We start from the raw sequence: 25983 nt of genomic DNA, 5'->3' as shown, positions 1-25983 counted from the left end.
CGGGCGATGAGTGGAAATGTGCAACCAATTTGCTAGTTCCAATACATTTTGATCCAAATAAACATAATGTGATTCAGGTTTTCATAAAGAGTTTCATTTTATGTTGTCCGTTAAAGTTAATTTCATCCCTCTGAAATGCTGCTAAGGGAGCATCTGTGGCAGATTAATATTTCCACCCACTGACTGTAGTGTGAGAGTGTATTGGGTGCAAATTATTGCCGCATTTCCTCATGTAGCCCTAATTTTAATCTTGCTAGAATTTGGGAGGGGGTGTTGTACTATGTTGAAGTCTTGTTTATTTAGTAGAGTCCTTTGTGTGTTTGTCTATGTCATGAGTTGGTATACTGTTCAATCTGACTCTTCGTGACCCCATGGACCAGAGCACGCCAGGCACTCCTGTCTTCCACTGCCTTCTGCAGTTTGGTCAAACTCATGCTGGTAGCTTCGAGAACACTGTCCAACCATCTCATCCTCTGTCGTCCCCTTCTCCTGGTGCCCTCAAACTTTCCCAACATCAGGGCCTTTTCCAGGGAGTCTTCTCTTCTCATGAGGTGGCCAAAGTATTGCAGCCTCAGCTTCAGGATATGTCCTTCCAGTGAGCATTCAAGGCTGATTTCCTTAAGAATGGATAAGTTTGATCCTCACTCTAAAAACCAGCATCTCTGGCATCACCAGGTAGAACAGGGAGAAAAACCCTACTTGAAACCTTGGAGAGCTGCTGCCAGTCAGTGTAGGAAATACTGATATAGATGGACCTGTGGTCTGGCCCAGTAGCTTTCTATGTTCCTAAAAGAGAACCCTTTGTGGATGATTGAAAACAGGACAACTATTGAGGAAATAGAGCAATATTTGAATAAGCCCATCTTATCAGTTAGGGAGGTGGACCTGTCTGAAATGGTAGCCTTTCTAAACAGATAGCCAAGCACAATTCTGTTCATTATTAATACAATTCTCCATTTCATGTGCAGGTATTACATGGGTCGTCGTATGTACATTGTGGTATCTGAGCCAGAGATGATCAAGCATATCTTGGCAGATAATTTCGGAAACTTTACTAACAGAATGGTAAGTAGCTCTTCTTACAAATGCTAAGGTTTGTTGTTCTTCTAGAAAGAACAAGAAAGCCTCCCAAAAGTACATTGGGTTGCCTTTCAGAGTATGAGGCAGTTCCTTCGCAGTACTGTGTAAGGACTGCTCTGGCACTGACCCACCACTATTTGGGCCAGGGCAGGAGACGCTCCACAGCTGGTACCATGCAATGGCTAAGAAGTCAGAGCAATTGCTCATGAGCAATGAGCATTTGTGCCTCAGCCACAACTGCACTGGGTTGCTTCAGGGCCAAGCTAGACAAGACACCATTTATACAATTAGCATTATGGGGGGTGGTATGTGTGTGATACGGATCAGGACCCTGGTGGGGCTCTACCGAGCCCTGAGGCCCATGGCAGGTGCTAAGCCATGCCAACCCCTGATGCTGGTTCTGATTAGCGCTTGCTTTTTCCCAGTCAGTAGTAGACATCAGGTTGCATGGCCTCATCCATACAGTGGTACCTCTGGTCACGTACTTAATTCATTCCGGAGGTCCGTTCTTTTTTTTTTATATATAAAATTTTTATTGGTTTTACAAAGTTTTTAAATAACAAACAAACACTTAAAAAGACAAACATACACGTATAGTTTCATAGCATATTTTCATAAACCTCTTTTCTTGGACTTCCCCTCCCCCCCCCTTTCTGCATCCCAATGTCCATTATTTTTTTTTAGCAACTCCCAATTGTTACTTCGAACCTCTGTCATCTTAATCTTTTCTATATTCTGACCTTATATCACTGTATCCCTTTGTCTCTGAAAACCGCAACACTTTAACATTCATTGAGTTTATAATAGTCCTTAAGATAACTTTTGAATTTTCTCCATTCTTCTTCCACTGTCTCCTTTCGTTGGTCACGGATTCTGCCTGTCATCTCAGCCGATGTCATATAGTCCATCACTTTCATCTGCCATTCTTCCAAAGTGGGTAGATCTTGTGTCTTCCAATACTTCGCGATAAGTATTCTTGCTGCTGTTGTGGCATACAAAAAAAAAGTTCTATCCCCTTTAGACACCAATTGGCCGACAATGCCCAAGAGAAAGGCCTCTGGCTTTTTAGGAAAAGTACATTTAAGTACCTTTTTCATTTCATTATAGATCATTTCCCAGAAAGCCTTAATCTTCGGGCACGTCCACCAGAGGTGGTAAAAGGTACCTTCGGTCTCTCTACATTTCCAACATTTATTATCGGGCAAATGGTAGATTTTTGCCAGTTTGACTGGGGTCATGTTTCAGGTTAAGAACGGACCTCCAGCCACCCCACCCCGGAGGTCCGTTCTTAACCTGAAACTGTTCTTAACCTGAGGCACCACTTTAGCTAATGGGGCCTCCCACTGCTGCCGCCGCGCCGCACGATTTCTGTTCTCACCCTGAAGCAAAGTTCTTAACCCGAGGTGCTATTTCTGGGTTAGCGGAGTCTGTAACCTGAAGCGTATGTAACCTGAAGCGTATGTTAACCGAGGTACCACTGTACTTCCATTTGCTTCTAGTTTAGAAAGCACGAGGCTGAGAGATTTTCTGTTTGTTCTGTGCTTTCTAAGCCCAGGTCTGTTGGCCATGTTGCTTTCCCCAGGAATTTGTGCTCTTTACTGCTGAATCGGAACGAACATCAATCTGTGGGAAACCCAACTGATGGGTTTTTTTTATTCAGTGGTAAAGAGCAGGTTTCCTCAAGAGAAAGCAGCGAGACGAGCAGAAGTTTGGGCGAGCCCTCACTTTCGGCAGACTTGGCTTCGAGTGGGAGTGGGGTGAATCCTACATTTGTTTCCACCCTCTTGTTTCTCGAAGATGCAATATAGTTCTGTTCCTGCCATTTAACTTTGATTCAGCTGCCCTGGTAATTTGTCGGGACAGGAACTATGCTGTGTGCCACAGAGTCAGTTTGCTGCATTCTTTGCTCTGAAGGAGTTGTATGTTTGAAGGGCTGTAGCCTTTTGTTGAGTCAGCAGCAGAAAGCGTCTCTGCCCGTAACTCTGAGCCTTTGACTGCCCTCCTGCCTGAGCAATAAATAATGTCTAAAACTGCCTTGACATTGACACGGAATCGCTGTCACCGTCACCTAACTCAACCTCCCTCCCTACGGCAATCCAGTCCATACCCAAATGCCCTGAATTTGCCTGGAAATAGCACTTCTGGTTCTGAGAGCTCTCTCTGTGGTTTCTCTATCTCACTCCATTGTGTGCAATGGAGATGTTATTTCATCTATGAAGCGGAAAGTTGGAGGGAGGGACCAGAATATAGTTTAAATTTAGAAGGGCCTACATGAGAAATAAGTTGCATAATGGCATGCCTAGTCTCTCACATTACTTGCTTGGCCCAAAATGACAACGTTAGAGAACATCACACCCCATCCAATTGCTTTGTATAAATACAAGCAAAAGTCTACAAATCGTAACTGTGTGTGGCAGAGAACATGGAGGGAGAGACAAGCGCACTCTGGCTATTAAGCAGAAGTATTTCTATGTGGCTTTTAATAAATGTGAATCTAAAGCTTTGAAAATTACTCTGAGCAAGCCCTTTCTCTGCTTTTATTTAGAAATTCTGGTTGCAAGAGTACAGTATACTGTGCAAAAAATTAAGAAACCACCGCTCCATCATGTCCTCTCTCTCCCCCGCACCCCCTTGCTGCCCCTAATGCTATGCTGATGAAACTGAGAGAATAAAGCGTTCGGCTTTTCAGAATAAATGCTGACCACAAAGCTATGATAATACAGCTCATTCCTGAGCTGGAACATCCCTGCTGCTCTTACGCCAGGACTTTTTCTAAAAGAGATTGAGGGCAGCTGCTGTTTTTACAATTAAAGCAGCAGTCACAAAATTGTCGATCTGATGTTTAGCTCATGCTTCCATAAATGAACTGGGGGGGGGGACATCCTTAGGGGTGCAGTGACAGTAGGAATTTAGGGGGACATATTTAGGGATGCATTGGCAGCAGCTTCCAACTCTGGCATTAACTATTGCTGGCCATAAGAGGAGTGGGATAGAAAACTTTCTGTTGTTATTATTATTATTATTATTATTATTATTATTATTATTATTATTCTGCCCTATACCTGGAAGGTCTCAGGGCAGTTCACAGAATAAAATAAAAAATATAAAACCACAAAATACATGTTTTTCATTTAGAAATACACCGTTTCATAGAACCTATTTATTAATTTGTTGTTGTTGTTGTTGTTGTTGTTGTTGTTGTTGTTGTTGTTATATTTTCTTAAACTTATTACTGTATTTTTCGCTCTATAAGATGCACCTTTCCCCTCCTAAAAAGTAAGGGAAATGTGTGTGCGAATGCTGGCAGGAGGCTCTGCTCAGCACTCCCTTTAAAGAGCCGCACACACACTCCACACGCTTTTTAAAGGGGGCGCAGCTCTTGGGGGAGCCTTAGCCGCGTGCAGCCTCTCCCGGGCAGGGGGATGACGGCTCCCCTTACCCAGGAGAGGCTGCGTGCGGCTATCCCATAAGCCAGGACAGCAAGCGGGGTCACTGCGCAGCGATCCCTCTTGCTGTCCTGGCTTCTGGGATTCAGAATCTTTTTTTTCTTGTTTTCCTCTTCCAAAAACTAGGTGCGTCTTATGGTCTGGTGCGTCTTATGGAGCAAAAAATACGGTAATTGCTTCCCCTCCTAAAAATGTAAGTCAAAGCAACTTATAATGTAACAAAAGTTGGGCACACCCCCACTCTCAGCCGAGCGGTAGCTAGATTCCAGGAGGGTCTAGGCACTCTACCAGTATCTGTGACCCTTTGGAGAATTGATGACATGGCAGAAGTTGTTCTTTAAAAACAAAAACAAAAAACACCCTCTCAACTATTTTAACTGAGGTGTAGTTAAACACCTCTATCCCAGGTGAGGCACTGGCTTGGAAAGGAAGCTTAGCCTGTATTTTTCCACTGGCCTGCAATTTCCCCTTCAGCAGTGCAAACAAGTAATTTATTAATTTATAGGGTTTAGGGGGTCCCCCCCAAATCTATAACAATAACACATACTTTAAAACCAGCATAAAACTAAAACAGAATAAAATCTAAAACTCATGACTTTGTTTTAAGAGGCAGGACTAAAACATCCCAGCCACTGAAATGGGTCTTGAAAACCAAGGATCACAGCATCCTTGTTACTTATTGCTCAAGGCTCCGCTCCACTAGTGGTGCTGTCAGGCCTTTGGGGCAGAAGTCCAGGGCCCCACATAGCAGGAGGGTCCCCCCACAGGAGATATTCAGAACTAGCATACCACATTTCGAAGTAAAATTGCTTAGCTGCATCACCATACTCTGTCTGTTGTATCCGTTCATTCCTAAATAGCCCTCCCTCCCACTAGTTTACAGTGCAAGTTCTTTTGATAATGATATGCTAGAAAAATATAATTGTCCTAAAATAGGCTTGCGAAAGCTCAAAACATGCCTCAGCAGTTGCAGCCTGTGAAATGACTGGCTGTGCACTATGTTGTTGTTGCTGTTGTTGTTGTTGTTGTTGTTGTTAATATTTATTCGCTTTACTCATTAAAGTAAAAGCGACTTACAAAACTCATTGAAGTAATAAGACCAATTGCAATAAACACAATTGATGAAAACCTAAAAAACAAACACACGTCCATGTTAATAAAAGACAGGTCTAGCAGATCCTGACCCACCCAAAAAGAGGCCACAAATACTTAAAAACCTTTCATACTAAGGACCAAAAGTATGGAGCTTTAGTGCTCACATATGTGCATATAGACAAGGTGCATAAGTCTGTACAATCACATACACCCACACCCTACCTTTGACTTCTAGAGACCCTGGAGGAAATGACTATACAGTACAGTAATACCTTGGGTTGAAGTCGCTTCAGGTTAAGCCTTTTTGGGTTGTGCTCCACGGCGACCTGGAAGTAATGGAGTGCGTTACTTCCGGGTGTCGCCGCTCACGCATGTGCAGACACTCAAAATGATGTCATGCGCATGCGCGGAAGCGGCGAATCGCCAGACGCGCGGATGCGGGTTGCGTTCGCTTCAGGATGCGAACGGGGCTCCGGAACGGATCCCGTTCACATCCAGAGGTACCACTGTACTAAGCACTATGACAACACTAACAAGGTATCCCCAAAGGGCAAAATAAGGATGGAATAAGGACAGTGATCTATCATGTACAAGGACTAGGGAAGAGGACCCATCTTTGCTTAAGGGGACAGTTGGAGGTGATTTGTGTGTGAGGGTGAGGGGAGCTAGGATGTGCTGGGTGACGGGATCTGGGATTGGGGTGGCTCAAAGGAGCCAGGATATTAAAAGTGGAGAATACCCTTATTGGAACTCTTTGACCCTTTCCTTGCTCAGAAAACTTCCATGGCATTTAGCAAATATATTTTGAACAAAGATATATTTGGTTGTTGTTGTTTGGTGTGGTGTAGTAGTTAAGAGCGGTAGTCTCGTAATCTGGGGAACCGGGTTCACGTCTCCGCTCCTCCACATGCAGCTGCTGGGTGACCTTGGGCCAGTCACACTTCTTTGAAGTTTCTCAGCCCCACTCACCTCACAGAGTGTTTGTTGTGGGGGAGGAAGGGGAAGGAGAATGTTAGCCGCTTTGAGACTCCTTAAAGGGAGTGAAAGGCGGGATATCAAATCCAAATTCTTCTTCTTCTTCTTCTTCTTCTTCTTCTTCTTCTTCTTCTTCTTCTTCTTCTAGTTGTTTTCTATGAGATTTCTGCTTACTAGTCGGTTCATAGATACAGTGAACCTCTCTAAAATGTTTGTTTTTTTTAAAAAAAATCAAAGCCGTCTGTAATCGGGAGTCAGGCCTTGGTGTGTTCATGAGAAGAATGACCTTAATCTGATAAAATGTGCACTCGCCAGAATACCTTGTTTGCTGGAAGGTTATTCAGAAGAAATCAGTTTAGTTTAATTGGATGGTCGGGTTCTCGGAAGATTCTGATTGGTTTACTACCTGAAAGAGCAATTTGGTGGTTAGGAAGGAAAAGGGAAGAGCAGATTCCATGTGGAGCAAAGTTGTGGAGCTTAGCCAGGATTTTCCAGGAAGAACTTTCTATTTCTTGGCAATGAAGGAGGGCCACAGCTCAGTGGTGGAACATCTCAGTTGCAGAGCAAGTTCAATCCCTGGCATCTCTAAGTAAGGCTGGGAGAGAGCTTTGCCTGTCATTGCAGACAATCGTGACGGATTAAATATAATGCAGCTTCCTATGTTCCTATGATTAACAGAAGATTTTTATTATTTTGAAAGAACACCTTATAGAGAATTTAAATGTTTGAATAGTCAGCCAAGGAGAGCTAGGAAAGATAGCAAGAGTCACTGGGTTATATTTGCCATAATGGCTATGCTCTGACTCCATGGTCAAAGGCAATAATGCTTCTAAATACCTGTTACTGGAAACTGCAGAAGAGGAGAGTGCTGTTGTGCTCAAATCCTGCCTGTGGGCTTCCCATAGGCACCTGTGAGGACAGGATGCTAGACTGGATGAACCATTGGCCTGCCAGCAGGCTCATCTTACGTTCTTATTTATGCATTTTTAAAAGTTATTTTTAAAAGTTATACAGTTAAAATATACAGTGGTACCTCAGGTTAAATATTTAATTTGTTCCGGAGGTCCGTTCTTAACCTGAAACTGTTCTTAACCTGAAGCACCACTTTAGCTAATGGGGCCTCCCGCTGCTGTCGTGCCGCCGGAGCACGATTTCTGTTCTCATCCTGAAGCAAAGTTCTTAACCCGAGGTAGTATTTCCTGGTTAGCGGAGTCTGTAACCTGAAGCGTATGTAACCTGAAGTGTATGTAACCCGAGGTACCACTGTACCATGTGGTCTGTTGATAGCATTTGTGTTCAGGGCACTTCTTCCCAAAGTTTCCAAGTCGGCTGCAATTCCTGTGCTCATCTTATGATTGCGCAACATCTCCATAACCCAGCACTGTTTGCTTTGACTGGCAGCTGCTCCCCAGGGTCCAAAAAAGAACCCTTTCCCATCAGCAGCTATCAGATCCTTTTTAAATGGGAAGTGGCAGGCTGAACTAGAGAGCTTCTGCGTGCTAAAACATGCATTCTCTCATTGAGCCACAGACCTTCTCATATTCTAAAGTCTAATCAGAAAATTAATCTTAAGCAGCAGGGGTGCAGGGCGGAAGATGATGGCAAAAACTTCTCAATAATGTCTGGGAAGCTTGAGCCTTAGAAGGGAAAACCTCGAAACATGTAAAGACTGGTTTGCTTTCTTTAAAAGATTTGTTTTATACTACATGCCTTGAATCACTATTTGGTTGTAAAGATGTATATTTTATTCTGCTTAACATCCACCTAATTAATATTCTGGGGACAGCAGGGCTGAAGATATATCAGGTACTTTAAAACTATGATTTTATTTAATCATTTCTGAAATTTAATGATGGTGTCCAATTAATGAATAGTTTATGGGAATGTTCTCTTTACGATCTCCTGCCACCGCATAGAGTTAAGGATGCTGGCAATTAGGACAAGAGTTGCTCAGTTTTGCCTTGCTCACTGGCATTTACACCTTATCCTAAAAGTGTGGTGTGACTTTGCCTGTAACGGGGCACGATCCAGCCAGCGTTAAGAGAGCACCTTGGGGCAAAACTGAGCAGAGACTAGGCCCAACCGAAAGCAAGAGGATTCATAGTGAAACAGTATGGTTGCAGTCCTGGAGTAAGACCCAATGTGAGACTTGGATCCAAAGAAACATACACAGGATTGGGAGGTGTAGCTCATCCCATTGTTTTCAGTCACACTTAGCCACAACTCATTTTTGTTAGATTTTGCTCGCTGATCTTGACAGGAGACCTAAGCACAAGCTTAAAGCATCCCCCCTTCCACAAACAATGAATGTATTTCCAAATGGCCAAATTAGATGTGATGGGAGGCGTTCTATGATGAGGATTGACCATCATTTTTTGGTGTTAATTTAATAGCAGCAGAGAGAGAGAGAGAGAGAGAGAGTGTGTGTGTGTGTGTGTGTGTGAGAGAGAGAGAGAGAGAGAGAGAGAGAGAGAGAGAGAATGAGAGACAATACGCACAAATTAGGACTATGGTGCTGAGGGAACATGTTTCCTCAGTTACAACACACACAGTCTGCCAGTCAGACATAAAAGTTTGACCCCATGTGGAAAATTGCACGTGGGGAAATAATGGATGAAGCAGTTTAGGTGAAAGGGTAAATCCTCTCCATCCAACGTTATAGTTCCAACCAAATTTGACAGTCACTCACACAGAGAGAGAGAAGGGGGAGCAGCTGCTGGCGCTGCCAGGCCAGGCTGATGCAAGTAGAGCAGAATGGGATGGCAGTGGAGGACGAGAGAGAGAGAAAGAGAGAGAGAGAGAGAGAGAGAGAGAGAAGCACTGCAGATCCATCTCTGAACCAGAGGCGGCAGAAGCACGCAGGGCCACGATTTGGGGCCAAAGGCTGATGTAGTTGCAACTCTGGGAGCCCAGTCGCCCCTGGGAAATCTCAGCAGCCTACTTGAGGTGGAGGCAGCTTTGGGAGACAAGTTTATGTTGTCTTTCTGACACATTCCTTTACAGATTTCTAGGATGGCTTTTACGCCCCCTGGGTTTGATGCCCAGTGCAGGGAAACCAGTCGCGCTGCTCTAAATCCGCCTCTGCTTGAGTTATTTAGTTCTTGAGAGCTCCAGAAGCTAACAGTGGCTATGATAACTATACCTGGCCTTTAGAAAACTGGTTTTGGAATAACTCATGACTTGGAAAGGAGAACTAAAGGGGGAAGCAATGCTAATTGTTTAGTGTTGTCTTTTTTCACACATACGAAGTGTGGTCATGTGTGCTGCTTTACAGGGGACAGTCCTCTATTTGAAGGGCTGTTCGGTCCAGGTCCAGTTTAAACTTAAAGAGCCATAAGGTGAAAGAGCAACAGAGGTCTTGATGTTGCCTGTCAACACTGAGTTTCTGGATACTGAGCAGGCATTTAGGCCACCTGCACAGTCTTCCCCATAATGGTGAGATATATTATATTATAGCAATAGCATCAATACATATATGGAAAAAATGTGCAAATCTGCACCCCTCTTTTTATTGCTGCCTAAGTGTTCAACCTAACCATATAGATTCTTGAAAGGAGCAGGAGTTATAAATGAAACAGTCTCTGGTAACTAAACACACACGCACACATGCAGGAAATTCAATGCTCTAAGCAACTAAAACGCTCTGAGCCACACAGAACACAAACTACTAACAGGTGAACGAGGCTTGAATAGACAGCTATGATTCACAGCAAATGTTTGTGTTAATCTAAATTAAAATCAATGCCTTGCTTTGTTGGAATGAGGTCTATGCACTAATTCTTACTTTGTCCCCAAGAACTGGATGTGTTTCAAGGTTCAACTCTACATTAATTAACATAAAATAAAAATATGGGTCCAGCATTCAGTTTAGCCAAGTGTATATTAAGTGGAAAAATATGAGGTCATTACTGCCTACCTAGTGATTACATGGGTAAAAATGAAATATATTTAGCCCTGCAGGAAATTAACACTGGGTTTGCTATATTTGTTCGCCTTTATAAAGTGGATACGCCAGCAGGGAACCTCATTGCAGTTTGGATCCAAAACCACCTCACATTCTTGCTGCAAACACAGCACAAAGAATTATTAATAAGCGGCTCCAAAAAATCATTAGAGTGGGAGGAAAGCCTAAAACACTCTTTTGAAGAACGTTCAAAAGAGATTTCCTTGAAAATCTGGCATAGTCAAAGCACAACTAGACAGTTTCGTTCATTCCCGATGAAGGAGGGAGGGGAGATGGGTGCAACTTAAAGCTTAACTCTTACCACACTAGACTGCCTTCCCACTCAAATTATATATAGAGAGTATATATATTACAGTAGCCCTCACCAAAAGAAAAACAACACACACACACACACACACACACACACACACACACACATTTATATGTGGGTGGGGGGCTACTCTAAGGGTTCATTCAGAGCTGGGGATTGCTGCATTAGGTTTCCTGGTTATAATGCTCCTCATTTCCAATGTTCGTTTTATACATGGCTTGTTGGATACATGGCTTTTATACATGGCTTGTTGGATAATGGCACTGTGGCTTTTTCATCAATATACCACCATGTCAAGCTAAATTTCATTCACACCAGTGGACACCAGCAAGTTTCACTGGACATGTTGCCACCCTTTATGCTCATTTGTGCTTTTGCCCCCCCCCCAAAAAAAACATTCACCTAGGAAACAACTGTATCCCACAATACCGCCCCAGATTTCATCACATGGCCTGATCCATGTTCCGGGTTAATGGGATCGCAAGTGGATTTCAACGTGGAACTGAGCTCCACACTTCTGGTAGATTTCCAGAAAGTATGAAATTTACCACTACAAATCTGCATTAGAGTTCACTAGAATAGACAGCAAAAACAACAGAGAACATTGCCTGTAGGAGGTATGACATTCAGGGAAAATTGTCATACAGAATGCTGCAGTATTCTTAGTCATGTGAGTGACAAACTGGGCAAGCCCATTCCTTAGAACTACTGCCCTAGAACTGAACATACCTCATCCATCTATTGCTTGTATAAGTTGCCTATTCCCCTACGACATAATGCATCAGCCCCCAATAGCTTGTGCCAAAGATTCCTGAAAGACCATACAGTGATACCTCGGGTTACATACGCTTCAGGTTACATACGCTTCAGGTTACATACGCTTCAGGTTACAGACTCCACTAACCCAGAAATAGTGCTTCAGGTTAAGAACTTTGCTTCAGGATGAGAACAGAAATCATGCTCCAGCAGCGCGGCAGCAGCAGGAGGCCCCATTAGCTAAAGTGGTGCTTCAGGTTAAGAACAGTTTCAGGTTAAGTACGGACCTCCGGAACAAGTTAAGTACTTAACCCGAGGTACCGCTGTATATGGAATATTTTGAATGGATTCCGCCCTCCAAATGCTTGCTGCTGTTTTTCTGCGCTCTGTGAGGGGCAGAAAAAATGGTGCCTCTTTTTCAGGGAGGCAAGACTTCTGCAAAAGTGGATTCAGCATTGCACTGATTCTAAGGGCCTTAGGAGCCCCATGTTGGGTAAAAGATTCCTGTGCTGCAGGGGGTTGGACTAGGTGATCCTCAGGGGTCCCTTACAACTCTACAATTCTGTGATTTTGAGTGGCCATTACAGAGGCACACCCAGAGACGAGTCTCTGAACCAAGATACCAGTATAGGCTGCTATGAGTGCAGGTGTTCCATCAGGTACCCTGTTGGGTTTTAAATAGCTACAAAAGTAATACTTCTTTTTTAAAAAATACAATACATTAAAATAATTCTGTATTTCCTGGAATTTGAGCATAAGGAACTGGGTATGAATTAAAGGATATATGTTAAGGTGGCGGGGGGGGGGTATGGAATATTGGTCCAATATGTGACCAGAGTGGAGAAATGTAGGCTGGAAGAACCTACTATTAGCCAATGCAGAGGAATGCTGATGGGAACTAACAGAGGTACAGCTAATTATTAAGAATAACAACAATTTGGGATTCCCCCTTGGACCTATCGTGGGAAGAAGAAATGATTGACACAGTGACACTTAGACTAAAAAGAAATGTGGTTTAACAGAAAGTAGAGAACATGGATTGAATGACTTAAATAATGTAATTGGCAGATGGAAAATCAGAATCTCCCCCCATTTATCATAGAATCATAGAGTTGGACTAGACCACAAGGGCCATCGAGTCCAACCCCCTGCCAAGCAGGAAACACTATCAGAGCACTCCTGACATATGGTTGTCAAGCCTCTGCTTAAAGACCTCCAAAGAAGGAGACTCCACCACACTCCTTGGCATCTTTAATGTTTCTTATTACTCTCTTTCCTTTCCCTTCTTTCTTTTTTGTTCCCTTTCTCTCCCTCCTCTTTTTCTTGTCTTTTTGATTCTATCTGTTCTAGATATTATTTTACTATACAGTGGTACCTCGGGTTAAGTACTTAATTTGTTCCGGAGGTCCGTTCTTAACCTGAAACTGTTCTTAACCTGAAGCACCACTTTAACTAATGGGGCCTCCTGCTGTTGCCGCGCCGCTGGAGCACGATTTCTGTTCTCATCTTAACCTGAAGCACGATTTTTGGGTTCGCAGAGTCTGTAACCCGAAGCGTATGTAACCTGAAGCGTATGTAACCTGAGGTACCACTGTGTTATGAAAATCATTAAAATAAAAATTAAATACGCATTTCCTTGTTTCCTGTGGCATTAGAAATCCACCCCCAGCATCTTTGAGGGATCATATTTTTTCTGCCCCGTGTAGGGCTGTTTCAGGGAAATGGATCCAGCAGATCCAAAATCTTCCTAGGATCCACACAGGATCTGCCCCTTTCACCCTCCTACCGCCATAGGACCACCAGCATCAGAAGTGGGGCAGCTACTGAGCTCTTCAGCTGCAACCTGTAAGCTTCCGTGGGCAGACCTCCCTTCTTGTCCACGGATCGCCCTGTCTGTCGGCAAAGGGGGGAATTTCAGAATCCTATCACCCCTGGGACGCCCTCCCAGAGACTATAGGATTGTGCTGATACTGATTTATTGTGACAGCTACTTTTGTGTACCAGGAGCTCACTTCTTCAGATGCATCTAGTCCACAAAAGCATTTGGCACAATAAATCTGTTGGGTATTCTAAGTGCCACAAGACCTTTGTTTAAAGAATCTGGCTTTCTATATTGAGCATAAATTTAAATGTGTTAAGAATAGGCAAAAGACCTATCTGGTGGTTAGGTAGAATGCAATTCAAATTGTAAATTGAGCCCAATGTTCTGCCATCTAAACTAATCAGAAGGAACACAGATCGGTGAGTTGATGCCCTCAGGCAAGGGTAAATACTATTTAATCTATGTTAATCTGACCACTGGAATGAAGTTTCAGAAAGGATTACTTGTGTAAGCAAATAGCCACACTGTAGACAGAGCTCCATCCAGAACCTCAGATTGGAATCTGTCCAAAAGTGGAAGAGAAGAATTAAATTCATGAACTCAAGAGATATGTTCACAAATGCTTTAGTCCTGGGTTACAGCTATAAAGCTTTGTTAATAACTTGAGAAATAGCTTGAAAAACAAAAATAACTCTTTGTCTACTCATTTTCGGCCCAGAGTTTGCTTGCTTGAACAGCGATTCAGCCAACCTGTACGTGGTTGCGTTCAGAAGTTCATATGAACTAGCGGGTGATCCCAACCACAGTTTATTTATTTATTTATTTAAATAATCTACAAATTGTCCACTGTTAAAAATACCGTATACCCAGAATATGTACAAAGCAGAAATGAAAACAAAAGAACAAGGCTAAAACAACAAAATTACATTAAATCTGTCTGAAAAACCAACAGGAACAACATGCAACAATGCTATCCTGAAATGACCTGGTTGAATGATAACGTCTTAAGGTGGTACCTAAAAAACCGTGTTTCAAAAATGCAGGCTTCGATTCTTCCTTGCCCTCTGTTATCTATTATTTGGGGTTATGACTGCAGAGATATTGGGGGGGGGGTGAAGCCCGACCAGCTACACAAACCCAGCATAAATAAAAAACAGTAACAATAAATTGAAAGTAAACTAAGCTATTAACTAAAAATAGCATTTAAAACAGCAACATCAAGCAGCAGCAAGATCTAAAATTACACATTAAAACCCTGTAAAAATAAAAATATTTTCAGTTGGTAATGCAAAAGAGAGGGCCTGATGGATCTTGATTGAGAAATATTCCAGAGCCATGGCACCACCACAGGAAAGGCCCCGTTTCTATAGAATCATAGAATTGTAGGGGTGGAAGGAACCCTGAATATCATCTAGCCCAACCCCCAAAACCTTGGCATTATCAGCACCATGCCCTAACCAACAGAGCGATGGGATATGCCTCTGCTGCTTCTTTGCTTGCACTTTTTCTTTTCTTTTCTTGAGCTTGACCTTGGTCACTGGGCTGAGAGTGGGGGCCAGCTTCCCCTGTGAGTCATCTGCATTCAGATCTGGCTCACACAGCCAGACTCCTACATTCCCAGGGAGCTGCTGTTGCAACAGCGTAAAGTATCCCTTCCTTGAACAACCAGTAACTTGGAGCTGTATGTGAGAAAACCGACACACACCAGATGGCAGGGTTTTTGAAACAGTAGTCAAAAGCAGGTAATCTATATTAAAAAGCAGGGTAATCTAATATTTGAAATATGATTCAGAGGAATAAACCTCTGCAGTTCAGAGCGAAAGAGAATTGTTGCCCAGGTTGCCTTAGGAATCTTCTTGCTTTTGCACAAAACCTCTTACAGGTGAGATGCTTGGGTGAAGCCATGTAACAATATCATTACCTAAGCTGTTTTGCTGGAAACACCCTTAACATTTCACCATCTTTAAGGGGGAGCCAAGGGGATGTCAATGACATTCGTAAATGGTTTGTAGAAGGGCTGGATTTAGGTTTGATGAGGCCCTAAGCTACTGAAGGTATATGTCCAGCTGTCCTTTGTCAACAACAAATTGTCACTGTTTTTGTATTGAATATATGCTATATGGTAATTTATGTACCTAATAAATTGTATGCAACCAGTCCATGCAGAATGTAGGCACCCTATATATAGAAATGAGCAAACCAGTGATATTTTAGGGAGCAAGCTAGCAGGCGGGGCCCATTTCTTACATCATAGGAGCCTACACAACACAAAACACTGTTGCTGTATGTAGGTTTTGTTTTATTTGTTTTTTATCTTATATTTTGGAAATGTACATCCAGTTTTGTCCCTTTAATTTTTTTGGGGGGCCCCCAAGAGAGTGGGGCCCTAAGCTATAGTTTATTTAGCTTATACGTAAATCCGGCACCTTGAGGTGCTTAAGGAGACAATGCACGTGTGAAAAGCGCAGCTCCCCACTTGCTATAGGGGCTGCTTTTGTTCCTCGTGCACATTGTTTCCTCCAGCAAGCTGGGTAGCTCTTAGATCTCAGATGCAGGCAGGAATTATTGCAGTTCACAAACACTGTTGCAAACATGGCTACTAGCCATTGTGGCTATGCTCTGCCTACACGGCCGGAGGCAATAAGGCTTCTGAACACCAGTTGCTGGAAACTACAGGAGGGGAGAGTGCTCTTGTGTGGTGTAGTGGTTAAGAGCAGTGGACTTGTAATCTGGTGAACCAGGTTTGCTTCCCTGCTCCTCCACATGCAGCTGCTGGGTGACCTTGGGCCAGTCACACTTCTTTGAAGTCTCTCAGCCCCACTCATCTCACAGAGTGTTTGTTGTGGGGGAGGAAGGGAAAGGAGATTGTTAGCTGCTTTGAGACTCCTTAAGGGGAGTGAAAGGCAGGATATCAAGTCCAAACTCTCCTCCTCCTCCTCCTCCTTCTTGGGTCCTGCTTGCAGGTTTCCCCCAGGCATCCTAGGAACAGGATTTTGGTAGGTTGAATTGGGAACATTCCCTGTCTGAAACTCTGGAGACCTGCTGCCAATCAGATGATACTGATCTGGAGATACCAAGGGCCTGATTCAATCTAAGGCAGCTTCCTGTGTCCACTTGTGCCATAAGCATTTACTGAAAGGGTAGATAGGAATCCAGCCCTTGAACCGTTCTTTAACCGCTTAGATTGTGAGTAGCACCGGGCATACAAAAAGGGCTTAATAACTCTACACTGCTGATGCTACTCATATGCATATTGCAAACAAATATGACCTCTCTTACAGCAAAATCCTCCTCGACTCCCATTTTTGAATGCAACGGGACTGAGTTCTGAGTAAGCATACATAGGAGTGCAGCCAATGCAATAGGGGGAGAAAGCCCTGTGCTCAGTGGGACTCACTCCTAAGTAAGTAGGCATAGGATTCCAGCCTTAACTCACCCTACCCCATTGCAATTTAGCCTAAACAAGTGTGGCTGAAATCAAGGCATAGTCTTCCATTGTTTCCATTTCCTTCTCCTTCCTCTCTTGTCTTCCTTATGTCAAATTCCATAGATGCAAAGTTAGAAATAATTACTTTGATAATATGCATCTCTCCCTAATGGGGAAGACTGTAAGCAGGTGACCTGTGTGGCTGCTCCATGCACCTGCTGTTCATGTACTCCCTGTTGATGCGCAGCTTCAGAGCCCTCATCTGATCTCCCCTTTTAGAGTTCTTGGAATTGGACTTGGACCAGTCAAGCCTTCAAATAGAGGACTGTACTCTGCATAGTAGGACACATGGCCACCCTAAGCAATGCACAATGCAAGCAGTAATCAAAACAGTAAATCTGTTAAAACAAGAATGTTTACACTCAGTAATAAAATGCCTGTTTAAGATAGAGCTCGACTCAGATACCCATCTGCACTATTTTCAACATGGATCAGAGTGGTCTGTGTGTCCTTCACAGGATAGTGGACTCCAGTGGGGGGGGGGCACAATCCAGCAAGTCCCACCATTTGCCCTGAAAGTCCTAATTTCAATAAAGATGCTACTGATCTGAAGGCATAATTAGGGATGGCATGCTATCTCTGTCAACTCTCCTAACCCGTCATGTGTTCACAATAACACCCGGTATATTTCCTGTACAATGTGAATGTTATTTTTTGAGTGATTAAAAATGCTTGGCTATAATATTTGGCTGTAGTTTGGGATTGCATTATATGAAAGTTGTGGCAGAAGAAGCAGTATCATCATGGAGCAGGCATATCCTGGGAGCCAGCTGGCCTTCCCGCTCTCAAGAAGAGAAAGAAATGCCTTGATGTTAAATTATTTTTGGCTGCACCACACTCTTTACTATGAGAATGTCAGCAAGTTATTCAAACAAAGGCTTATAAGCAGACTTCTGAGGGGAAACCCTCGTTAGAAAAGCACTTTAATTATGTGCTTAAGTTCCATTAGTTTCAGTAGGGCATGGAGATTTGTTTAAAGCGAAGCATGTACAGTTCAACTTCATTTGCCTGAATGGCCCGGAGGACACCCAAAACATCTGGGTAATCAGAGGTATGGGAGTGATGTTTACATTGCCTTATGGTCTCAAGAGAGACATCTAGTGAACTTGAACAAGAACTTTCCGGTTTGGATTTTGGAGTTTCTACGCATTGCTTATATGGTTGCATTTACTTCTGTTAGTAAATTAGGATTTTATATTTATCTAGTGCTGTCAGTGTTCTAGGTACTGTCCAGGCGTTGGGACACGGTCCATACCCAGAGAACCTACAACTATTATTAGGTGGACAAAGCAAGGATTCACAGATTCATTGTGCTGAAAAATTCATACACGTCCAATTTCAAAATTTCAAATTAGAACCAAAAGCGTTTTGCTAGCCTTGGAAGGTACAGCAATGATTTGTCTCCCTTAGACTGTGGTTAATGGAAATATGATCCATTTAAGTCAAGGGAATATACAGCTAGCCTATTTCAGAGGTGGACACAAAGTAGACTGATAGATTCCTGGGTGATGTGGAATAGATTAGCAAGGGTTTCTAAATCCCAACAAAATTCACATTTTATTAGGGTTGTCATATGTCCTCTTTTTCCAGGATACATCCTCTTTTTCATGGGTAGAGTCATCATAACGATCCATAGTAAAAAATAGAAGTTAGCAAATGTGCCCTCTTATTTCCTTAAATAAGGCTGCTGAAACAAAAGAAACTTAGGGTAACCAGGAGACTGTTATCCCAGCTACTCTTCATGTACATTGGACCAAAACCAACAATTTACTATTTATACTCCGTCCATCAGACATGGGTTGCCCCAGCTACTCTGGCTGGCTTCCAACAAATTATAAAACCACAGTCAAACATCTAATATTAAAAACTTCCCTATAGAGGGCTGCCTATCTGTCTTCTAAAAGTCAGATACTTGTTTATCTCTTTGACATCTGATGGGAGGGCGTTCCACTGGGTGGGCCCGACTTCCAAGAAGGCGCTCTGCTTGGCTTCCTGTAACTTCACTTCGTGCAATGAGGGAACTGCCAGAAGACCCTCAGAGCTAGATCTCAGCTGAACGATAGGATAGGGGTGGAGATTCTCCTTCAGTATTACAGGGCCAAAACACTCCCCCTCCCTCCCCTCCCCTATATTATATCTCTCTCTGATGTTGACACTGTTAATCGTTTCAATATGTTTCATGGGAAATGATAAACGATACTAATTTAAAAGTACATTCATCCATTTATTTTACTGCATTTTCCTCTCACCCTTCCTCCATGGCGTTTAGGGCTGCATGCCTGGATATCTTGCCCAATCCCATTTTATCCTTTCAGCCAGCCTGGGTGCAGCTAGTGAGTGACCCAATGTCTACATGCCTAAGTGAGGCTCTCAGCTTGGGCCTCTGTTTTCCTAGTCTGACAAATTCAGCCACTTTACCACTCTGGTATATATGAATCCACTAACATTCGCCCCTTTTAAAAAATAAGGTTTGTTTTAGAATCAATAATATCATTGTATGCTTTTACAATATATGCTACTGGTGCCATTTAAAATCAATGCTACTGATTTCACTTTCTAGCCTTACTTGGCTGTTTACAGTAGATAGACTCATTAATCCTTCCCTTTCAAGACCAATAGAGATTGCACAAATACAAAAAGTTGGCTAGATGCGGTTAGAAATCTGTTGGTATTTTTCTGCATGAGAAAATAGCCTAGTCAGTGGGGGAGCGTTGGAAGGGTTCCCCGATTCAAAGCGGAAACCTTTATCTGACATTTAGCTTCTATTGTGTGTTGGCTGTTTGCCTCGCTTTCTCAAAAGTGTTTGCTCTGCAGGTGGGTTGAGATCTTTAAAGTCTCATCTGGGGTGCATTAACTGAAGAGGCCACCCGATAAGTTTATTGATTGTTATGGCAGCTAAGAGGTATGGAGCGGGCTGCTTAAGAACAACATCAGGATAGCCTCTGCAAAGGTCCACAGCTTACAAAACCTGCTCTGTTGAAAACAGTTTTCCCATTGAGCTGGCAGGTTGGGGGGGGGAACTGCAGGAATGCTAAGGATTCTTGGAGCTTAAACTATGGGTGCCCTGTTTTGTTTTGTTTTTTTACAAAAACATTTATATGCCGTAGTTTCGTTTAAAAACAACAACAATCAAGCCAGTGTACAACAAATTATATATAAAACGAAAACCACATAAAATGGGAAATCACAGATCACAGATTACTGTAACAGGGTTCCCCCCCTTGAATTGTCTCTGTGAGCCTGGCAGCATAGAAAAGGTTAAAAATTAATACTGAAGATGCCTACTGAATCTCTGTTGGAGGAGCATTCCACAAATCTGGACTGATACCACTGAAGGCTTGGTTTTGGCTTGGTTTTGTGTCACTGTCATATGAGCCCATGTATTTTACCTGCCTTTCACCCCAAGGTCCCAGGGCGGGTTACAAAAATTAAAACACAACATTAAGAACAGTTTAAAGCAACTTAACAACCACAGAAATAAGATGGGTCCCAAAAATATATCTCTCAAGTATTACAAGCTCTGTGAGGAGGGAGTACCACAACTTTCAGGGACGCGGGTGGCGCTGTAGTCTAAACCACTGAGCCTCTTGGGCTTGCCGATTGGAAGGTTGGCGGTTCGAATCCCCGCGATGGGGTGAGCTCCCATTGCTCTGTCCCAGCTCCTGCCAACCTAGCAGATCGAAAGCACACCAGTGCAAGCAGATGAATAGGTACCACTGCGGCGGGAAGGTAAACAGCATTTCCATGCGCTCTGGCTTCCATCATGTCGTCCCGTTGCACCAGAAGTGGTTTAGTCATGCCAGCCCCATGACCTGGAGAAATGTCTGTGGACAAACCTCGGCCTGAAGCGAAATGAGCACCGCATCCCATAGTCACCGCCCAGGGGTCCTTTACCTTTACCTTTTTTACCACAACTTGAAGCCTGCTGCAAAGAATGCAGCCTTGTGGGCCACAACCCAAGAAGGGAATGAGGAGCTATTTCAGGTATTTGGGGCATGATTTGTTTAAAGCCCTAAACAACACTAACATGAGCATCTTAAATTGGGTCTGGAAATGAACTGCGAAGTAGTGCAGCTGTTTTAAAACAGGGATTATGTGAGATAGAAATGTAACCCCAGCCAATGTTGGATAACTAAGTAAAGCAAAACTGAGAACTCGATAAAGAATGTAAAGAATAGCGTCAAGATTTTTCCTCGCTGAGGCAAATCACCTTTTCTGTCCTAACCACAAGCAGTTGATGCCTGCTGATAACTGGACCTAAGAACATCAGATGGATTAGACACTGAATGGTGCTAATAATAGTGGCTGGCAGTGTGTGCAAAGCTCCCTTTCAATGGCAAGTCGGATCAAGTACAAGTTAGATCAGAAATACTTGGGATGCAGCTGCACAAAATTATACTGCCTTTTGAAACTGAGCAAGCCTGTGAAACATCAGCTCCTAGGAAGTGATCAAAATTAGTCGGCGGCAAAACAAAGCAAAGCAGATTTGTTTGGAGAGGGGGGTTGAATTGCAAATAAGACATTGGCTGGCACAGTCCAGCCTCAAGGCCGTCAGACAAAACATACCCCAGAAACAAGAACAGTCTGAATATAGAGCGCACAATCAATGTTCAAAGTCTTTTCGCCACTGGACCCACAACATCCTTTTAGGGTGGGTGGGAAGGAGCTTGGTTAGGAGCAGGAATTCAGAACAGACGGTACGGAAGTCTAGGAACCCAGAACAAGTTGATGGCACGTCTGCAGCTGGGTCGTTCCACAAAGTGTTGCTGTTTGGCTTCTGCTCCTAGGAGCAGGGAAGATGCCTCCCTCTTGCCGGCATCAGCGGAAACAGTGGGATGGGCAGAGCACCACCTTGTGCACTTCTGTTGCCTGAGGTGGGCTCTTCATCTCATAAGCCAGCCGGCTCTGATTCAAACACATTCTGCTGAGTACATGAGCACCTTTCTCTCATCACCTATAAGACTGGATTAAGGTCATACCCAAATCATATTTTTAAAGCACATTTAATGTGCATGGCTTCCTTCAAAGAATCCTAGGAACTGTTGTTCATCTTCACAGAGCTACAATGCCCAGCACCCTTTACAAACTACAGTTCCCAGGATTCTTTGGGGGAAGTGGTTTAGATGTGCATTGGATTTGCTCTAATGGTATGGTGTGGATGTGAGTTAAGTTGCTGCATAAAAGCTCTAGAACAGCCTGCTATCCTCATATGATCACCGCTGTTTTAGGGGAGAGAGGAATCTGTAAGGAAAAGGCGGAGAGACATGCTTGTGGTAGGATTCTTTTTTGTGGTCCTTCAGGGGAAGTGGATGGCAGATATTTTAGAGAAAGACACTGAGCAACTGCCTAGTCAATAAATCACCCTGACATACTAAGCCATTACTCTCTGAAGCAGGATTGTTACTTTCCTTCTGTGGTAGCTCATGCAGTTTCCTCTTCAGTGTGACATTTCTACAGTACATATCCCCCTCCCCACCCTCGTAAATATTGTACAAAAGTGTGCACTATTATTATTGTCTAGCATCAGATGGTGTTGACCATTGGAAAGGATGGGGAGACTGCTTGGTGGACTGGCGCAAGGCTTGGCAATGTGTTTTGGGCCTGCAGGCATATCTGCAAATGGGAGAAACAGTTGTGGACACCATTCATGGACCACACACACACACACACGCACACACACACACACACACACACACACACACCTAGCCCTACCTCTTAACCCTCTTCCAGCAATTAGGCTTGGGTGAACTTTCTGGAGAATACAGCTATGAAGTCCAATAAAAGGCTTTTTCAAGCCTAATTGCAGCAGGAGTGGGACAATTTTGGAGGGGCAGAGGAAGCCTAGAACAGTAGGAGGCTTCTTCCAAACCTCATTTCAGCAGCAGAACGGGCAGGAAGATGGGGCTTTGCAGGTGCCAGGCAGCATCTCTGCTGGTGTGCCTGAGGGCACCATACTGGCAACCCATGCACACTAGTGTAACAGTGCCACTGCTACAAACATCTTTTGACAAGGAGACGTGGCATAAATCTTTCCAGCATTTGCAGCCTGGATTATAATGATGAGAAACAATGTGTTTCATTGAAGCACTGTGAATTACTTCTTCCTATTGGGGAAGGAATATGAAAGAAGGAACACTGTCTCTATTTATAAAACTTCCAAGCTGGGGAGCTGGAGTGTCAGGTTGATGTATTTCAGAATAGATGAAGACCTGCGAGTTGAGTGACTGAGAATATTTGCAAGACAAGCTGCTGATCATGAGCTGCACAAAGTTAACATCATTACTGCAGCATTACAGGGGAACGTGCTGGCTGACAAACTGGGCTGCCTGAATGAGGCCAAGTGTACTTTTTATAGGCACAGGAACAGTGCTGGTGAGCATTGCGAATGTGGTGTGTAGGCCTTCTGGGAAGCAACATATACTTATGAAACATTGAAACTCCAGTGGAATTACTTGGGAAGATTACCTCACTTCATTTATCAGCTATTGGAGGCCCTGTTGTAACTCTCGTCACTTAAAGGCAGAGACAAGGTTTTCAGTGCCCTGCGTAGCATATTTGAGTATATGCCATCAGATGAAAAGGAGTTTATTTTTGATTATTTGAATACATGAGGAGGACTAGACCACAAGTTATGGGCTGCCATGTTTGTTAGCTATCATGGCATGGGCCTAGTCATCAAGAATGACCAGACCTCTAGGCATTTTCCATGGTGACACCAACACAATGGAATATATTACAATCAGAAGTTTGCCTGGCCATTTTGGTGTTTTACTTTAAACTTTTCCTTAAAAGCCATAGTCATGTGTTATGGTGTGCTTACCCTAACTCCAGACAAAACTCCTCTAAGCTGAGGCAGTGAACATTTAGGTTTTGTCTGATCTGTAAAGACTGTTGACTTGTACCATACAGAAGATTACAACAGGCCTTATTGACTTGGCTTAGATCCTTTTCACACCTGTTGAGGCCAAGGGAGCTGAAAGGTCTTAATTGAACTTGATTTTAAACCAAAACTTTTTTGAATCATTAGACTTTGCTAATTAAGTACTGCGACTCCCATTAAATTTAATTCATCTGAAACATGGACACCTTTTGTGAATTCCTAAGTATGAATTAAAAAGGTTAGGCGCTCTTCTTTGAAAATCTTGACATTAATGTATAATTCTTTACTCAACTTTTCTACTCTATTAGTGTCCGTATCTTACACAGCCTGGCATAGCTCATTTAATTTTTCAGTTCGAAGCTTGGGAGGAGCTTGGGAGGAATTTGCCATTCTCACTCTATGCTGTGAGGGGAAAAGAGCAGTCCCATAATGGCTGCGAGACGTCCTGGAGATTTCTGAGGAAATGTTGGAATAAACAGCTGTAAATAGACAAACCGGTGCTCTGTGTGTTTGTCTGTAAGCTGAGCCAAGCTGCGTGACAGTTTTACACCGCTGTGCGAAACTCTGCTAAGCCGTGACGGAGAGCTGCGAGCGGAAGTGTGCCGGGCGGCCATAAATCGCTAATTGAGGTTCGCAAATCAATTAGCGGGAGTCACGGCTGACAACCAACAGCCAGATGGATGTTGTAGTTCAAAACATCTGGAAGACACTCGGTTAGGAAAGGCTTCAGGGATGCTTCCACCAAATTATACTGCAGTTACTCTAGAGTAGCTTCAGGACTGTGTTCTTTCCCCAACTCTCTTTGGCATATTCTTCTCTCTATTGCTATTATATGCCTTCAGCTTGATTGAAGATGGTGTGTACATCCATTCAAGGAGCGACGGGGGTCTGTTCAACCAAGACAAAAGTGTGGTGGGTCCTTATCTAAAAGACATTGTTTGCAGATGATACAGCCTTGACAGCACACTTCAAGGAAGCTCTACAGAGACTCATCAGCCATACGGCCCCAGCCTGCAGGGAGTTCAGCCTTACCATCAGCCTGATGAAGACCAACATCTTGGGTCAGGACATGGCCAGCACTCCATGCATTAGCAGTGGTGACCACACACTTGAGGTGATAGATGATATTGTCTCCCTGGGCTCCACCATAACCAACAACCTCTCCATTGATGCTGAGCTGGACAAGCATATTGGCAAGGTAGCTATGACAATGGCTCATCTCTCCGAAGGTATAGGAGAATGTGATGCTAATGACCAATACCAAGATGAAGGTCTACCAGGCTTGCGTGTTGAGCACGCTGCTTAATGGTAGTGAGACATAGGCAGCTTACACACACCAGGAGTAACACCTCAGTGGGCATCACATGAAAGGACAGAGTCTCAAACAAAGATGTGCTCTCCCAAGCCCACATTCCAAGCATGTTTGCACTCCTGTCTCAGTGTGCACACCCTGTCTCAGTGACGTCTACTCTGGCTTAGTCATGTCCACAGAATGAAAGACGGCAGGATCCCCAAGGACGTGCTCAACAGGGGGCTGGCTTCAGGCATGGTACATCTGCATCAGCACAACCAGACACCTTCATCTACCCCAGCTGCATCAAAGCATGTCTCTCCAGTATTGGTTTCTACAGCCACATCAGGCGCTGTAATTCTCCAATGGTTTGACTTCACCCCAAAGTCTTCTAGTGTCTCCCAAGACAGATGGATGGCAACCACCCAACCAGTACTCCAGTGTCATTTACTGCTTTTCAGTTTATGTCTGCATTGAATAGCTAACTGTAGGGGATGGGTTGATAGTTATGCGTTTGGTGTACTAGTTTAGAGCCATATCATCTCTATAATTTAATAGTCAGAGTCTTAAGCAACACACCCTTCCCCCTTTTTAATTCCTCTCCAATCTTGTGAAGATTTAGCTGCTGATGGAATTCAGCAGAAATTAGTGAGGCAGAGGGTAGTATTACCATATTTATTTTTTTGCCTCAGCTAATACAAAGTTCTATCTCTGTTGGAATTTAGTAAACTTTTTTTTTGTAAATCAGGTATCTTTATTAATGGGCTAGTGAACAATACACTGTATACATACTTCTATTATGTTGGTCGGGTATTACTTTGGGAAGGAAAGAGGAAAGAACTTCAGCTGTTTGAAGAAAGATTTATTTCAGGCCTGA

At 43.4% G+C, this 25983-nt stretch overlaps 1 protein-coding gene across 4 annotated transcripts in view; it reads left to right on the top strand.

The window, feature by feature from the left end:
• TBXAS1 (thromboxane A synthase 1) overlaps nucleotides 1-25983 on the top strand; it is a 207933-nt gene that overhangs the window by 86484 nt on the left and 95466 nt on the right. For all 4 annotated transcript variants that reach the window (XM_082240544.1, XM_082240547.1, XM_082240545.1 and 1 more), the window contains exon 5: nucleotides 969-1065. In XM_082240544.1, the coding sequence (XP_082096670.1) occupies nucleotides 969-1065 (97 nt within the window). The remainder of the gene's footprint in view (nucleotides 1-968; nucleotides 1066-25983) is intronic.

This window comes from Podarcis vaucheri, assembly GCF_965113315.1.
Source record: "Podarcis vaucheri genome assembly, chromosome: 10".
Lineage (NCBI taxonomy): Eukaryota > Metazoa > Chordata > Lepidosauria > Squamata > Lacertidae > Podarcis > Podarcis vaucheri.
Note: the sequence above shows the minus strand (reverse complement) of the source record. Positions and strands in the feature narration are given on the sequence as shown.